At 47.3% G+C, this 17620-nt stretch overlaps 5 protein-coding genes across 5 annotated transcripts; 3 read left to right on the top strand and 2 right to left on the bottom strand.

Moving 5' to 3' along the window:
• Window positions 1-465: 465 nt before the first annotated feature.
• Window positions 466-2436, top strand: POX_g09178 (uncharacterized protein; the record flags this gene model as incomplete). Its single annotated transcript, XM_050117937.1, has 2 exons — window positions 466-749; window positions 924-2436. 2 exons carry the CDS (start codon window positions 466-468, stop codon window positions 2434-2436), a joined length of 1797 nt encoding a protein of 598 aa, XP_049966081.1.
• Window positions 2437-2987: 551 nt separating this feature from the next.
• Window positions 2988-3819, bottom strand: POX_g09177 (rRNA-processing protein FCF1; the record flags this gene model as incomplete). The annotated part of the gene is made up of 4 exons (XM_050117936.1): window positions 2988-3069; window positions 3147-3509; window positions 3592-3657; window positions 3749-3819. The coding sequence occupies 4 exons, from the start codon at window positions 3817-3819 to the stop codon at window positions 2988-2990; spliced, it is 582 nt and encodes a 193-aa protein (XP_049966080.1).
• Window positions 3820-5145: 1326 nt separating this feature from the next.
• Window positions 5146-5748, bottom strand: POX_g09176 (uncharacterized protein; the record flags this gene model as incomplete). The annotated part of the gene is made up of 1 exon (XM_050117935.1): window positions 5146-5748. One exon carries the CDS (start codon window positions 5746-5748, stop codon window positions 5146-5148), a length of 603 nt encoding a protein of 200 aa, XP_049966079.1.
• Window positions 5749-8069: 2321 nt separating this feature from the next.
• Window positions 8070-8933, top strand: POX_g09175 (uncharacterized protein; the record flags this gene model as incomplete). The annotated part of the gene is made up of 3 exons (XM_050117934.1): window positions 8070-8190; window positions 8243-8403; window positions 8457-8933. 3 exons carry the CDS (start codon window positions 8070-8072, stop codon window positions 8931-8933), a joined length of 759 nt encoding a protein of 252 aa, XP_049966078.1.
• A 2029-nt stretch (window positions 8934-10962) lies between these two features.
• POX_g09174 (uncharacterized protein) lies at window positions 10963-11325 on the top strand (the record flags this gene model as incomplete). The annotated part of the gene is made up of 1 exon (XM_050117933.1): window positions 10963-11325. The coding sequence occupies one exon, from the start codon at window positions 10963-10965 to the stop codon at window positions 11323-11325; it is 363 nt and encodes a 120-aa protein (XP_049966077.1).
• Window positions 11326-17620: the final 6295 nt, after the last annotated feature.

Here is a 17620-nt window from a genome sequence, read left to right as displayed (position 1 = left end):
CGCAGCGATGTTAATTTATGTGACGAGGGAAATCGACTAGTCCGTCTATAGACCTTTTGCAGCATGTACAGTACGTACATCTAAGCATGCACTGTACATTAGGTGTTTGTCCACTTCACAGAACTCGGAGTCGGTAGAAATCTTTGAAGAGAGCCATCGCGACACCAATGCAAACCAATTTGACTCTGACACATAGACCGACTGATCGAAGTCATAGCTGGCGAACATTTCATTTTCCACCAAGTCACCACCGTTGCCGCATTTTCTCGGCGGTGGTTTCAACAAACTCAACTCAGCTTCGCCAAATTTGCTTCTTGGGCGGGTTGCAGATCCACACTCCGGCTCCGACTTGGCCCAATTGCCAATTATCCTTGACGGCTTGAACTCGAAACTACTTGTGCTCATTAATAAACATATTCTTCATTCTGGCCGCCGTTGTTCGCATCAAATAGGTATTTCTTTCTCATGGGCATTCCACAGCTGACCAAACACCTTCTCCCCTACGCCGACTCAGTCGTGCTTGGAGAGGTCCCCGCGGGCCAAGAGGCGGATGAGCATACTATTGATGAAACCGCTCGGGTTCGGTCGGTCGTCATCGATGGACCTAGCTTGGTATATCACCTCTACTATCGACTGCTTGCCTGGATGAACCCTGCGCATGATGTGCTGGATGTGCAGCCGACGTGCGACGAAGTCAGTCGTGCCGTGGTGACTTGTCTATCGGAGTTGTCGAGGCGAGGCGTTCAAATGTAAATGCAATTCTGTCCTGCTCTACTCTTTCTGTCTTTTTGTTTTTTGATTGCTTGATTGGTTTTGGCGTGGGACTTTTTTTTTCAGTCTCGTGTGTCGAATATTTGTCAATTGAGACATCCTGTTCTCTCTCTGTGCTTTTTATTGGATTTCGCGGCTAACAACGATCCCAGACGCAAGATCTGCTTCGACGGAGCACTGCCCGTCTCCAAGCGAGAAACCCGACTGGCACGGATTGATAAATCCAGACAGAAACTCGACGCCTTTCGTCGCAGAGAGCCCACGTCCAGCAGACAGTGGCGCGAAGAGGTCTCTCTTCCACCTCATCAATTATGGCAGGGCCGAACTCTCCCCGCTCGGTGGAAGAATCTCCCTGAGAACCCGTTCATGGTTTCGGCAGTCTTTGAGGATCTACGTACTCGGTGGAGTCGAGCGCAGATTCTGTATTATACCGATTGCGAGACGGCGGATCTGCCAGAGGGAGATTACCCGTGGGCTGATCTCACAGTGATGACGTCCGGAGAGGCAGATGTAGAGTGTGCGAATGTGTCGAAACAGACTGGATCAGCCATTTTGACTAATGACTCTGACTTGATCGTGCATGATCTTGGAGCGGATGGGTCAGTGGTGTTCCTGAACTCGGTGCATTTGATCAGTGGGATCGGTGATGGAAAAGGGATTGAATCGCAATCGCGATCTGGATCAGGCTCAGGCTCGGGCTTAGACTCGAGTTCCAATTACAGGATCAATGCGATGAGGCTGCACCCGCGAAATCTTGCCCGTCGACTCGGAATTCATGACCTTCAGCTTTTCGCCTTTCATCTGAATGAGGATCCTCATCTCGGCTTTGCGGAGCTGGTTCGTCGATCCCATGGACAGGAAGGATCGGTGTCTGTCAAGTACCGGGAGTTTCAGCGCGAGTATCAGCAAGCTGCTGAAGATTCACTCTCGGTCAGTAATCTGCGGACCGTCAGTGATTTGGACCCACGAGTCTCTGAACTGGTCTGGCAATATGAGCGCCGCGATGTCTTCTGCGCCACCGGCAACCCGCATGTTTACCTGGGTATTCTGGTAGAAGACTCTTCCCGGCGATGCTCGTGGGGCTTTGGAAGCTTCTATCGAGTGCTAGGGTACTCTCTTCTTAACCAGGCGTATCTGCTGGACAAGCGCTTCTCTGGTATCAGCGAATATGCACGCCGAGGCACTCGTGTCGTAGCCGAACAAATCACCCTCGACGATGCAGAAACTGCACGTGTGAATCTCTCGAGTGTCGAAGAAAGTCTCCAACTGGCACGAGACGCTTTCGAGGCAGATGATCAATCTACATTTTGGATCATGTTTGCCCTGGCTGATATCTATTGCGATGTTGAGAACCAGGCGTCGCTGCCTGACGCAGTACACTTGGAACGATTCTTGACCAAGGGATTCTTGGGGAAACGAACGGAATGGATAGATATTCATCTGTGCGCTCAGATCCACGCTGTTCTGTATTCGCTTCGCATTCTGCAGCAGTTGTTGCGCGTGTTGCCTGATAGTGAGCACCTTGACGGGCGGAATCGGTTGATTCTACAAGATTTACCTCCCTTACATGGCCTCATTCCGTCTCGTCAGGAGATGGTTCGGCGGTTCTCAGGGAATGGAACTGCCCATCGCTTGGTTCAGAAAATGTTTGCAACATTCTGTTGAGAAGTGAAAGGATGAGCTCTTCTGGCTTGACAAACTCGGAACTGAGTCCTTGGAATTTGACGTGTCGCAGTGACTTTGTTGGCCAGATAGTTGCACGTATATACAAAAAACAAAACTTCTTTTCGTGACCTTTGCCGGGACGGGATGGAAGGCGTACCACCACGTAGAATGAAAAATTTTCGCTCAAACCATAAAGTTCCCATAAATGATGGCAACATGAGAGGGAATCATTCATAAAAAAAAGAAAGGAAAAGAAAACAAAAAAGACAACGACTCGATGGTCGAGGGCCTGCGGACAAGTATCGCAAGGAGAAAAGATGTGTTGTGAAGGGGATCCGGAGGGAGATAAGCGGTTTCCATGACCATCACTGAAAAGCAAGCGCGAAGAGAGTGTTATATATCATGTGGCAGGCGGATTTTCATGCATATTCAGACGCCTGGGCGGCGGGGCTTTCTGTCTGAAGAGGGGCCCGGAAAATGCGTTTGATGGGAGTTCAGTGTGTCTGAGATCCCCCAGCAGTGGTCCACATACACAAGAGCACACATCTCACTCACTTCTCGGGAGCATCGGGCAGTCGTTCAATCACGTATTTACCACGAGCGACACTCATGATGGGTGCACCGGGGATTTTTCTGTCATACAGAAGTCAGCAAAAGATACAAAGGGCTCGGTGGTATTGCAGGCGTTAGCCCGAGAGGAAATCCCGTACCGAATACGACGCTTGAGATCGCGATCGTTGGTGGCCACAATGTAGACACGGTGCTTGATGACTCGATCCACTAAGCAGTCATCTGCATATGTTCCCTTGTGATCACACTTGATGCGCTCGAATCGAGGATCCTTGGCCACTCGCAAGGCCAGACGGTATTTCTGGCCCAATTTTTCCAACTCGGCAAGAACGCAGTCCGTGATGATCGGAATACACTTGGCGTACAGACAGTCCATCATGGTTGGGATAACGTCAAGTTTGTGTTGAATTGTGTGAGAGATAAAGTTGGTATCAACGAGGACGGAGTAGGGTGGCGTCAGGGCCGTGTTGTACTGGAAGAAGAGCGAAGAAGGAACCTGCGGTCTGAAAAGCCCGGCGATCGTCGAATGATTAGCACATTGACATGACACATCGGGACTGATTGAGCTGAGGGAGAATAACACACGCTTCACGAATCACATCATCTTTGCCTTTGTTTTTCTCGTCCTTGGCGGACTTGTCATTAGCTTTTCTGCGTTCATCATTAGCACATGAAGCCCTGATAGTCGGGGGTGGATGCGCCACAATCGAGGGCCAGATGAGGGAGATCTGCGAGGACGTACAGACGGTTATCCCGGAGTTGAATAGTACGCTTAGCAACCGCAAACTTGCGAGTTTTCTTTTGAACACCCATCTTGCGTCTTTTGAATTGCGGTCCGACGGGATGAGAAGGTGTGCTTGTCGCTCAAGTCGGTTTCCAGCGTTGGGAAAAAAGATGAAAGATTTCCGACAGCTTATCTCTTATCTGTTCTCCACTAGACGTTATCGATTGTGCTATCGATAAGAGGTGCTTTGCCAGTCCAGTTCGGATCGTCCAAGAAAGCGGCTCGCCGACCGAAGAGTCTTTGGCGTCTTTCTGACCGCCCTAGAGTCCGCCTGATCGCATTTCCACGGTCACATGACCCTTTCGACCGCTGGCCATCGAAGACTGTATGTTTACTGTCACTTATCAGTCGGTCCTGATCACAATGGGGTGTTATCTACTCTCCTCTATCAATTTAAATCTGATTGGGGCGGCCTTACAAATTCGAGTCTTTTGCTTGTCGGCCCTTTGCACCCTCTTCCTCTTTCTGGTCCAAAGATCTGATCAGATTGCCATACCTAGTTGCAATCTAATAAAAACATGTCAATTTGCTTACACGTTCTACCCCATTGCACAAAATATGTGGTAAGAGGAGACAAGGACAACAAAGCCAGAAATGAGATTGATATTCGTGATCTTCAAAGCCTCCGACTTGTTTACCTTTGAGCCCTTCTTTTTTTTTCTTTTGAAAGTCAGAGTTGGTTTGCAATACAGTGCGTATACTGGCATTAAATACCCCGTGGAGAAGACGCCCATTCCACCTCCTGTGCTCAAAATGGCAGAAGTTAGCATCGCTGATGGTTGTTTCACTCCTTCGGTTTTGATCTTTTTGTTCTATGAAGAGGTGGACTGGGGGCTTGGGACATCTTTCTAGATGAAGTTCATCCTAGCAATTGAAAAGGGATTTGCATGTATCTGGGCGCGCTCAGAACAGGCCAGCAAAAAACAAACATAATCGAATAGTCCCTGGCTGAGAAACTATTTAGGACGAGTTGTAGCACCGATCGGAGCTGTGGATTCCTCGATGATCTAGAAGATAAGTAGATCTTTGCCTCCGCTTTTTCTGCAGGAGAAGTACCATCCAAGCGCGATGACCTCATTACTCAAAGAGACCGCTCCGGCCTTATCACAGATAGATCCAGCTATACAGCTATACATCTTCAAGGATGATCCCTCATTCGAAGTCAAAGATTGATTCAGAAGACCCTATGTGAAACACAGCTCGCAATACCCAGATCAAGGCATCCTCTCACCGAAGTTGGACAGGCTTCCCACGTGCGATCGAGTTATGTTTCTGCCCTCTGCGAGACCGAACTCTGCCCACAACCACACTTTCACCAAGAAATTTCAGTCGGAAATGATCCATCAGCGGTATTGTCAGTAGGCCACCGGAAACCGAAGATCAGCCGTTGGCTTCGTCGACTGGGCTCTGGTCTTCTCCCGCAACGCCAGCGCCGCAATCAACGTCATCAATTTGAAACTCTCCCCCAAATCCGCGTACAGTTTCACCACGCCATCCGATTGTACGCGACCGCCGCCTGGCAAGAAAATGGCCACCATTTCATTCGCCTCGTCCGTCAGTTTGAGGCTTGCCGTGGGCCCGAAGCTGTCGGCCAGCTCGGTCCGTTTCCACGTGAACGTTCGCTTTTCGCGGTCCACCTCCAGCTCCATAATATACCGGAGTGAGACCATGCCCTTCTTGTGCAGCTTGGTGGCAGTGATAGTTTTGGGAAAATGCGGATCGCCCAGGGTGATTTGCACATCCGAGGAGAAACGGCCTGTGTCGGCCGATCCCACGACAGGACCCCCGGTGGTATTGCCGGCGAAGAAGATGAGATGCGGTTTATCTGGGGAGAGACTCTTATTTTCCACGTGGTACAAGACCGTCCCATTATGCGCGACTTGGTACTCGCTGTTCCAGTGGCCGCCCGTGATGAGAAACTCGACTGGGCTAGATGGGGATGATCTCGAGGAGTTCATGGCGTCGTGGGTGGGACGGACAGAGAGCCGCCTGAATCATCAATTCATAAAGGACATGGATTCAGATCTGTGAGGCGATGACGGACTTTAACACTTTCACTCAACGCAAGTGTCGAGTGTCGAAAATCATTCTCCTGATTCTTCTCCTCCCCCACAGTTCTGACTGAGCTGCGGGTCTCTCCGACTCAGCAGAGGCCCCCGTCAGCCGTCCAGGAGAGTTTGCTCATGGCGCTCCTTCAGCTCCTCTCGGGAATGCCACGCTCAGTCACTTTTCTTTTTCCGGGCGTGATGACAAGGATTTTACGAGACGGGTAGACTATCCGATAATTTCTCGGGGCTGAGAACCCTGTTGGGAGTGTACGGCATTAGGCTTTCTGTTGTCGCAGGCAGCAGACCAAAGCCACGCTGCCTGGAGGCGTTACACGTTTTTCCATGGTCTCGTGCCCTTGATTTGGGTCTTTCTCAACGGCAGTCAATGGCGATAGGGGTTGTTTGTTCCTTCTCCGAACATGAACGGAGAAAAGCCGTGACAAGAGCCAGGTGGTGTGGAATCAGGAGAGAGGACATCGTCGAAGATCAGAAAGGCGTAGCTGACAGGAGCGGATAGGCCGCGTCGGAGGAGCTTTGGTCTGATGCACTTTTGTGTTCCTCGAAACCAATTCCCTACAAGGTGAATCTCAGGGGCATAACAGATGGGTCGAGGATGTACACCCCGCCTGTTGGTGCTTCCGTGCAGAACTCAGCCTCACAGTTTACAAACCCACTCATTCGCTTGCAGAGAGAGAACCTGGGTCTCATTTTGTCCTCCGGTCGGATTGATACATTCGACGAGGGAATCGAAGAAGGCGCATTAGTTCGAATCAGATTGAGCCCGGGAAAGTGGAAAGCAGGGACTATGCTCTCTCTCCCTTTCTCGTAGAATAGTCAACCACTTTACTCACCTGAAGTACGCTTCGCAGCCGGGTGCTATGGAGCCGCATGATTGCAAAAGTGTACTTACTCTAACATTTCTAGACGGACCTAGGATTGTATTGTACTGCGTCCCGGAGCCAACATTGGAAACAAGACTACGTACTGATACACCTATGTGGTGGGGTCTCGCCGAACGCCTAAAGATGAGCGGAGAGTAGGCCATCTATCATCTCAGCAACGCTCGTTTGTTCACATGCTGGAGACTCCTATACAAAGAGGAGCTCTGGTTTTTAATTTGAGTGTCCTAGAATCACCGAACTTCTCAGTGAAAGTAGTCATGCTGCCAGGTTCCTTCAGTTCGGTGTTTAATAAAGATTATGTGAAGGGAGCACAAAAATCAATGGGCTCCCGCTGTTGAAGGCGCCCGCGATGGGCTTTGCTAGAGGAATTTGAAGAAGCTGCAGCTACAACAAAAGAACGCAAAGTTTGATTTTTATGAGCTTCAAACGAGTTCTGTCCTTCAACATTGCCTGAATTCCAAGTACGCGCACTTTTGTCCACCGACAAAGTCGATATGACATGAGATGACGGTACCGGTGGACGGACCAATGAGCAGGTAATTGAAGAGCATCTGTTCGAGCCAAATCTCGCTTCAGCCACTGATTCATCATTCTGCAACATGATGTCTCGCTCTTTCTCCCGTAGTGCCAGAGATGAACCAAGGGTCAGAAACTCGACATATGATCAATTGGAAGTCGTTACCTGCCACTTCGTAAACCCCCCTTTAGAAATCCTAAATGAGGGTGGAGTATAGCTATCTGGCCTTATAAACCCCAAGCTGTAACCACCTTCAGTTCTTTAGCCCGGTTGGTACCATGTGCAAAACTCCTAGTTCTGGAGGTATAATCAACGCTAGCTGTTCTATTAGAGAGGCCAGCCCTCGGTGCGACCGTTGTAGTTCGACACGGCCGAGATTATGTGGCACTTCGCGATACATCAACGCAGTCGATCGGCTCTATCCTCCGATACAGAGCCATGGGTTACTAGTGGGTCGCTAACCATCAACGTCCTCATTGACCCTCCTGTCAAAGGTATCTTTTTCACGGTACATCTGGTCAATCGTACGATTCAGCCAGACAAAAAATAACAATTATCCTACGTAACCACCCTCGAATGGCAGCAATGACTATCATTGGCCAAGTGCTCTTATTCACAACTCCGAGTGGAAGATTGATTTGGGCTGGAACGTTCCGCTCTCATCGAGTAGTCTGAGAGCGATCGCTAAGTATATAAAAGAGTACACGTCTGCTTGGTTGGGTTGCAACAATCAACAGGTATATTGATGGCTTCTTGACACCCAGTGGGAGAAAGAAAAAAAACACATCACCATACCACACTTTGCCTGCACCATGCATTTCCAGAAACATGTGGCCCGTATCCTGATCTTCTCGTACTTCTTTATGGTTGCAAACGTCTTCAGCCAATCCATTTGCACCAGTAAGGAGATTTTCGACAACAATGTTGGAAACTGTCAGTGCCGAGATTTTACAACTTCTACAAGTGCTTCGCATTGCAACAATAGATGCACGGTCAGTGGAAGTTGCGGATCGGAACCAGCAGGCTTCTCCCTCGCAAATTGCAATGGCGATTGCACATACACCTCGAACAGTGACTGCGATACCTGCGGAGTGTGGCTACACTCTCTGTGCCAGTGCTTACAGAATCCGAGTCACTGTACTGAAAGTAATCCCGGTGGATGGTGGATGCTCAATCAACACCTCGCTACACCCAATCAGCCAATTCGAAACCTGCTGGACCTACAAATGAGTCCGAGTCTTGCCTCCCTTGCTTGGGACTTCGGTCAGTCCGTCGCAGACCTGAGTACTACCGGCCTGGCAATCAATCCGGCTCGCACGGTGACTCAGGATCAAGTTCATATGCATATCTGTCCAGTCAACCCAAATATGCAAAGTGCCTTGGCAAAATTATCGTACCAGTCGTATTTTTCCCTCAATCCCGTTCAACTGAACGGCCCCTTCAGTATCTTTGCCAATGGTGCTCCGAATAAGATGTGGTGTCAGGTGGCGCCAAGCAAGACATCAGCTATCACCGGGAATGAGGTTGAAAAGGCCATTGATTCTGTTCTTAATATGCCGGGTGTATGTAGCTATCAGGTGGCGGCTGCAATGCTCAAGGATACCAACGGGTACACGTGGGCGTGCGTGACTGCTGATCGAGGTGATGCAGAACACAGATTCCTGCAAAATTGTTGAGCTTGATATTCCTGTGTCACCGTGCTGTTTCATTGTGACGCCACTTGGTTGGGATGTAACCTGACTGGTTCAGTATGAAAATTTATCTGTGTCCGCAGTGATCTGTTAATGGCAATCATGCAGAATGTATCAATTGCCTCTTTTGTTTTTCCTATTACCGGTTCTAACAAAATCAGAGCCTATTATCATCACAAATCACACAGATCGACACTACTAGCGACCAGCATACGATGTATATTCTCATAGGGCTTCTTAAAGAACACTTGCCTCTAGAGATAGAGGCTGTATAAATCGAAGGGCACAAACTTTGGATCCGTGCCCCTGTATTTCACTAATGATTCACATATATAACGTCCAGATGTCTGCATCTTGGAAGATCAGATAAGACTTGGAAATCTTGAAAATTTAGTCTTATATCCAGATGTACTACAATGCCAAATTTCTCCCTTCTCCGTACGTAGACGATAGGCTTTTTGTCTGATGAGTAGCCCACGGATCGTTAACTAGGCTATATTAATCCTAAGAATTCGCAACTACAGCTTTTTATACTCGATTCAAGCCCTCCGCTCTGGCTGGGATAGAGATCTAGAAGAGCTGGTTATATCTTAGTATAGGCTACTAAGCTTATAGAAAACCAAAGAAAGGCAATACTAAAATCTTTCTACTAGTCATCTAGCTGACTAATAACAAGGATATAATAGTATGCTCGCTCCAATATAAACATCCGACAGTTCGTAAGATTATCTATGCATTTCTGGAATTAATCTAGATGAGCTCCTAGATATACTAACCCCTAAATATATACTAAAATACTTCATCAATAGTAGCGATACTAAATATTTGATATTAATATAGATTGTAGTTGGGGATTCGGTTGTACGTAGCAGAAAGAAGGCATGGAAGGGATAGGAAGGTTCAATAGAAGGAATGATCACAAAAGGGTGGTCTCTGTTAGAAGATTCGGAGAGGACGTCACGATCTAGGCAACTTATCCTTATTTACGTATATTTATACCTTTTATACTACGCTATCATCTTTTGACAGACCTGCAGATCTAATGGCAAGGAAGTAATCTAGAAGCAAGGTATCTGAATTAGAGGAGTCTGGGAGGGAGGAACGAGACAAGGAAGAGGGAAAAAACTTGCACGAGGAGAAAGATGCTCAAGACACTTGACGGTTGAGCTGGCAAACATCCGAAGAGGGCAAACTCTCTCAGCTCTTTGAAATATAATGACTGGGTTCTAGCCGGCTCTCGTTTTTATGCAGCCCGTTAGTATCGGAGAAATCTGGACTTTGAACCTACCCAAGCCAATATGCAGATACCAATTTAAAGATTCAGACCAGCAGTGCATATCGTATATTGTGTTTGTTTGTGCCAAACTTCCGTATCTTGCCCTCTGTCCTGGTTCTGTGTTGGTTCCAGCGTCTGTGGACAGGTAAAAAACTACTTTCGACAGGTACCCAGTGGCAGTTGAAAGACTGGGATTACGACCACTATTTCAAAGGAAGACAATCAATACTCGCAACGTCCTACCCTGGGAGAGTAGGGATACTGTTAGAGGACTAGGTGAGACTTGATCGAGGAAGGGAGGATTTAGTTTTTTTTCTGTATAAGTTTCATGCACCTTCCCCCTTTCAGAAACACGCGTCTCCTAGATATTGAGCCCGGATCATATCTCGACAATATTACTTTATAGGTGATCGTTGGTGTATTATGTTCCAGTCTCCGGTGGCCCGCTATTTAGATTACAATGGTACCTTGTAAAGTGGCCCCCGCTCAACCGCCCCCTCCGCACAACATTACTTACTCAACTAGTTCGCCATGACCTCGATGCCTGATAGGTTTTTAGGTACTTGTAATTTTGCGGGCAATGTTCTACCAAGTGCTCGAGGTCTTGGTCTCTGTGGGCGATGCAGTTGTCGACCTCACTTAACCCATCGCCGCCTACTATTCCATATGCATGATGACAAGGTACGTCTTTCTAATACCTGTATATGGATTGGCTCTGATAGCTCTAGCCCCTTAAATATGACTTGTTCGAAGACAAAGTACAATTTGAAGTGCAAAATACTCGCGCGAAAAGTCAATGATAAGGCTGTTTGCAAGCGCGCATCAGCACTAAATGGCGGTATCAAATGCGATATTGAGCACCCACCAGCCTTGGGTCGCGAATTATTTATGGGCTGTGGGAACTATCACGCTCGTATTCGCTTCACTGATAATGGCTCTGTTCGGCTTATTCGAGTTCCTCGAATGAATAGCAGTATCCCCCAATCACTCGCCAACTACCTGGTCAGGAGCAAATACGCAACTCTCAAATTCCTCGAGACTACTCAAGTGCCGGCTCCTCGTGCCTTCGACTATGGCATCAGTTGCGACAGTAACAACTAGTTGGCCGTGAGCTATTTAGTCATAGAAGGAATACCTGGCAAGACTTGGACCTTGCAAGACCCGCGCGGGAAGCGCTTCGCAGATGACAAGGACAAAGAAAGAATTTGGAACAGCTTGGCAGATATTCTTATTGGACTCAAAAGCCATCCATTTTCTCAGGCTGGGTCTCTTCTACCGAGCCCTTCACCATTCGAGTCAATAGTCTCCGCGATTGCGAGTGACAAATTTCTTGTTCTGAGCCCATGCGGGCCGTTCAATACATCGAACGATTACTATACTGCATTTGTGGAGCAAAACATGGCCCTAATTACCAACGGCCAACTTTTCACGTCTTTTCGCGTCAATGCTTATAGAGTGTTCTCATATCTGAAATCTCAGGTGCAGGTCCTCGCAGCGAAGCCAGCAGAGATTTCATTGGAAGCTACGGAACAGTTCTGCCTCAAACATTGGGACGACAAGGGGGATCACCTGATGGTGGATGATAAGTTGAACACTATAGGAATCATATATTGGCAAACGGCTCGAGTCGTCCCTGCTGATTAAGCTTCTGGGCCGTCTTTAGCTACAGCGGAAATGGACGGTATCTACAATGGCAGGTCGTCTTTGACTATTCATAATCTTGCATTGGCTCGCTCCCTGGATGCTAAGGGCGCGACCAGCTTGGCTGGCATTATGAGCAGGGATGAAAGAGTACGACGATTCTTCTTTGGACTTGACGTTGATCTCTTTTGGGAGGAGAATTTACCTCCTATTTGAGGTATCTGGACTGTATTGAGTGCCGACGAGGACACAAAATGGCAAAGCTGGAAGGCGAATATGCCGAGAGAGCATATTCACGACGAACGTTTCAAGCACATTCTAGATAGGTTCGGGATAGAGCATGACGGAATTCAGTCACGTTCGTTTTCTTTGAGATAAATATTCATGTTGCATGGTCATCCGTGTTGAACTAGAAGTCAAGCTCTTTAGCAGACCACCCTACCCTGGGGGCGTCGCCAGAAGAGCCTCTCCCCACCACCGAAGAATTTTCCTAACGTTCCTTCAAGCCACTAACACGAAATTGTAATGGGATATTCGGAACCGTGAACTTGACGCGGTGTAAATTCCCTTGGGAGGGAGATTCTTTTTGACTATCAAAGGACGTTACCTCCTAATGTAGTCAAGATCTGCGATCCAGGACTGCCAGATCTGGGCCAAAGAGAGATAACTAGTGGATGGAATGGGTTGATGAAGATGACATTTCCTATATCCGCTATTATGCCAGCTGTTTCTAGATTATTGTGCTTCAGTATACTTGAACAAAATTCCGACTTCTTCTCGGGAATCTCAGATCAAACTGCTCAGACACTCCCGACCAGGCAAGGAATTCTTCGTCTCTAAGTTGCACCAGAAAGCGATTCTATTCTGTTCATAAACCCTAATCCTTTCCTTGAAAAACAATCGTGCATTCCATGAGTGACTTAGGCCCCTCTTTTTGCTTTCTCGGCTGGTGAAGCTTTAACTCTCCTCCTTCTTCGAGATTTCATTCAATTGTGATACACCATTGGAGCTGGCGGCCCGGGGGGGGGGGCAGCAATATGGGCATGGGGGCACGGAGGCACGAAGACAGCGTACCCTCAAATTATGAGCATTCATGATTAGAGGATCAATTATTATGTCGCAACACTCCGAGTCAATTCAGAATCTCCAGCATGCCTAGTCAAATGTGCTGAGTGGCGGAGCAGGCGAGCCCTAGCGCGCTGACTTTAAAGCCGAGTTGGTCTGCAAATCTAATGCCAGGTCATCGCAGATCAACGGACAGATCTTATCTCCTGGGCTGGATGAGCCTTGCATATGTAGAGTATTCTTGAAGGCGAGCATCTCAATTATGAGGTCCGTGTATGACATCTGATTATTCATAGTAGGTTGGTGGCAAGTGTTTATCTCCTGTAGGTAGTGACAGAACGTCGTACGAAATCCCCCAATAGCAGCCAAGAAGAAAGAGAGTATTGCTCGGATGTAGAGAAATAAATCCTATGGTCCTCCGGTGAGTAACGTGGACTCGACAAAGCCGATGATGGTGATCGGGAGAGAACATTGTAAATAACAAAAATGGAAAAATTCCCGCGGAGGCTACTTCCTGCCCAAGCAAGTATTCATCGGTCAAAAGAACTTCAAGCAAGACGTACGGATTGGCATATTTCACTAAAAAAAGGCCGCCTGATATGCGTCGATGAGCAAGCTAGGCCTACGAACAGGAATTAAGAGAGAGAGGAACAATCGAATTCGCGGTCTGCGAGGAATTAAGACAAACATGCAGAAGACAGAAAGAGGAAGAGCAGCAAGGCCCGCAAGAAATAAGAGTGCGACAGATTTTCGCTTTGTAATGACTTGAATTTGCCTATAGGAAAGCAAGTTGTCTCCGCTAACATTTGCGCCAGGTTCTGCCATTCTAAATTTTTGCATACTCTTGAACAGCTATCGCAAACAGTAACAGGGGCGCGATAATCTTTGTTAAAGTCATCGAAGCGAACCGCAAAGATGTCCTTAATAGGTGAAGGACCGATATATAGAGCTTGCTCTCTGAGATCAGCCTCGCTCTAAACTGAGGAAAAAAGAATACCGAAGAGCGAGAGGGAAAATGAATTATTGCAATCAAGTGTGTGTTGAATAAGGGGATATCGTTGGCCGTGCAGTGGAATACGAAGGTTGCCGTACGCATTCCTGCGGATGTCTAGAGAAACAGGTAATTTCGCGCGTGGGACTTGACGTCCCAGGGACACTAAGAATCAGGACGATGGTTGATGGTCTAGCCTAATGGTGCTAATGATCATCTGAAATAAAGCCGCAACGGGGCTAAGACATCTATGCCTGGGTAGACTCCTATGGGATAGAAGCAGTGGGTCTCGCGCTGGACCTCTTATTCAAGGTGCAAGCAATTCTAAACTAAGTCCCTTGTTGTCTCGTAAATTGCGACCGCAGACCATGCTGTGACATTTTGTCTGGTAAATTTAGATTTGACTCCAAGAATAAGATTTATTACCGTGTGAAAATTTGGCTGCCAAGCCGGAAGAATTTGGAGACCAGATGGATCTGATTGTTTTCAAATCTGATTTGCTTCAACTTCTTCTCGAATGGCACAGCATTGACCAGCTGCTTGTGGGTCCGTTCGGAGAGATCTGGATTGAAATTAATGTTACAGTTTGAATACTGTGCGTAACCTTGTCAAAGGACCGTCCGGTGTGACTACGAAATCCTAGGACACGCTGTTCATGCTACGAAGACGGTTGAATTCATGAAGCAAACACGACTCCATGGCCAGCTTAGGAGTGTGAAGGACACAACGCGGGCTTGAACTACCCGTGACAGCTCGCGAGCACAGTTGGGACTCTTTTCCTGGAACTGCAGAATGTACGCAAGAGGTATAATGAATAGATGACATGGGAGCGGCTGACCACGGCGACCCAAGGACGAGCTCCGATCTCAGATAATGCCCTTCCGGGAAGTCGGGCTTTAGGCCTGACAGATCCGTGAACGAATGAATAATGATAATAATGATAATAATAATAATAATAATAATGATAATAAAGTTAAGTGTGACTATGAAACCCCTTGTCTACGTTCGGTATTTTATAGTTTTACTTTGATAACCCTGATCCAGTCAAGGCTATAGGGCTATCCCGAACGGGCAGGTGCTACTAATTGATTCTCTATCCCAACTTAACGGCTTCGCATCTATAGCTGAAAATGCTTTAACCAAGCTTGGTACCTCGGGATGGCGAGGAGCTGGAACGAGTTAGTGCCGTCGCCTCTAAAGGACATAATCTGCTGAAGTAGACATCGAGTAGCGCGGACATACAGTATAGCTCCAGACGGCTATCTCTATCAGGGTGAAACACATTCACACTTTCAAAGTGGACTCTCCAGCTGTCTAACGGCTTTAAGCCACAACAGAGACCATGAGAAACCGCGACTAGCCGCACGTTTGATCGGAACGGAACAAGGAGATCATGATGCAGGAGCCAATATCCTCTCGCTTTACAGAAAGAACAGTATGAACTACACTCTTAAGTGGATATCAGGGGTCAACTCGTGAAGTGTAGAGATTCTCGAAGTCGAGTGTACATCCGTGCCGCACTCCATATTTGACTACCGATGTTCCGCCGGACATCGGTGGAGTACACTCGGAAATTTTCCACACATAGTGATGGTTCAACCCGCCGTTGTGACGGCAGGAGCGGTTTTGCGTTTGTTTTATGTATTCGTATGTATTCGGCAGGATTATAGGACCAGGTGACCGCTGACTAACGAGGGCGGTAACACCGGGAAGTGAACCCCGCTTTAGTAGCCTGCCGATCTTAGTCTTTTCATCATCCTTTCTATCAATTCTATTTGTTGATGCGTTCTTTTTGTGGAGCTGTTTCTTGTAATTCTATCCCCTGACCTCGAGGGTTTGTCCGAGGCGTAGGGTTTCTTGGCGTAGAGCCGTTATTAAGACTTCGCCTTTTATTAGTGACCGACGCAGGGGTAGTTAATATCAGGAGTTATTAGACCTAGTACGTCTTATTATTACTAGCTGTCTAGGTTCCTTAGGACGAGGGCAGAACCTAGCGGGTGATTGATTAGAGGTAGGATTAGTAGTTTAGACGTTCGTGTTGTCGATTCGATTGCGTAGTTAGAAGGAAGGCGGGTAGCCGAACTTAGGCGGTTACGCTATGCGTTAACGTAATTCCCGGTTGTGCCGTACACCCGGTTGTGCCGTACACTTTTCCCCAGTGGAACACTTCAAAATCGATTATCTCAACCAAAACCGATCAATTTAACTAGATATAGCGATTTTTACATGTATTAATCCTGTGGCCAATCTCCCTGCACCTACTACACCTAGGCGGTGCCCTCTTTGCTAGTATAATTGGCTGACTAGGCAATTCAACCTCTGCATGCGAATCTACCCTATCATCTTCCTCTGGCTAGTTTAGCTGCTTAGCTAGCTATATAGCCTCTTCAATAGTTAAACCCTCTGCGCAGGGTATCCTCTTAGTTGACCGATTGCGCTTTTTGACTATCTTCTCATTCGCCATACGTAGATTCGTGATATCCTCTGCTAGTAAAGCGCCGCTATATAGCGCTAGAGCGCACCCCTTGATTAACTAGTCTAACATCTCTTTTGATAGGCTCGGAGGGCTATTTAACCGTCGCTTTAGTAGATCTTTTAACAAAGAAGCTTACTTAAATAGCTAAGTAGCGGTTCTAGGCGTTTATGGTATAAATTCGCTAGATCTGCTACTTAGCCGGCTGCTTAGTAGTGTCGGTATTCATAGAGAGATATTAAGCTTGTTAAGCACTCTCTCGCTATCTAATAGTACTAGACCACTAGCTATAAAGCTGTTTTTGATAGTAGGATTGGTTAATTAGAAGGCTTCTAGCCGCGCGTACTAGTAATCTACTAAGAAATCGTGCTTATCGATATAGTTATATCCTCTGCGCGCAAGATCGCTAACGAAGCGACCGTACGCACGCTTAACCACTGCAAAACACCCAACATCTAGAGGTTATAGTAGATACGATAAATACGCAGGCATACAAAGTAATATAATATCGTTTTCTGTACAGATTCGGTCGAATTAGGGTGTAAGGTAGCTACCATAACCGTCAAGAATTAATAGCCGAAACCGACCTCGTACGCGCGAATTCGTGTATGGGATAAAGTGCTTTTCTAGCCAGCGTAGGCCAATCTCATCGGTAGTCCAGCCATTCTTTAAGACCTCGATTCGCTAGTCTTTCGGTAGGTTTTCGTCAAACCATCCTGCAATAGCCACTTTGCCTCTGAAGACTATACATAGCGGAAGTAAATAGCCATCTGCGCAGATTGCTTCGATCGTAGTAATCTATTCGCGATTTCCTGGTTGTAGAAGAGATCTCCGACCGTAGTATTCAGCCCTTGTAACTACTTTCTGCGAAGATATAAGGCCTATTGCAAAGCCTGTCTCATCAAAGTTGTAGATATCCTCCGGTTGTATACCGTTCTCGTCAATCACACTTTGTACAGTCGCGAACCACTGCCGAATCGATTTCGGATCTTCGTTTAGTGCCCTTTAGTAATCGTATCTTCGCGAGAAGCGTGTACGAAGCTCAGGACGGCGGTTAATAAAGGTTGATGGCCAATTCTTTCCAATAGTAGGCGGAGGGTAGCTACCGCGCGCAGCAAGTAGGATATTGGCTATTACTCCCACGGTAGCCGGTCTAGGGGATACACCGCGTGAATCCATAGAGAGTATCCATTCAGTAAGCGAATCCTCTTCTAATTAGGTTAATT

The sequence above is a fragment of the Penicillium oxalicum genome, chromosome VII (genome assembly GCF_001723175.1).
Source record: "Penicillium oxalicum strain HP7-1 chromosome VII, whole genome shotgun sequence".
NCBI lineage: Eukaryota > Fungi > Ascomycota > Eurotiomycetes > Eurotiales > Aspergillaceae > Penicillium > Penicillium oxalicum.
This window is presented reverse-complemented; position numbering and strand designations above follow the sequence as displayed.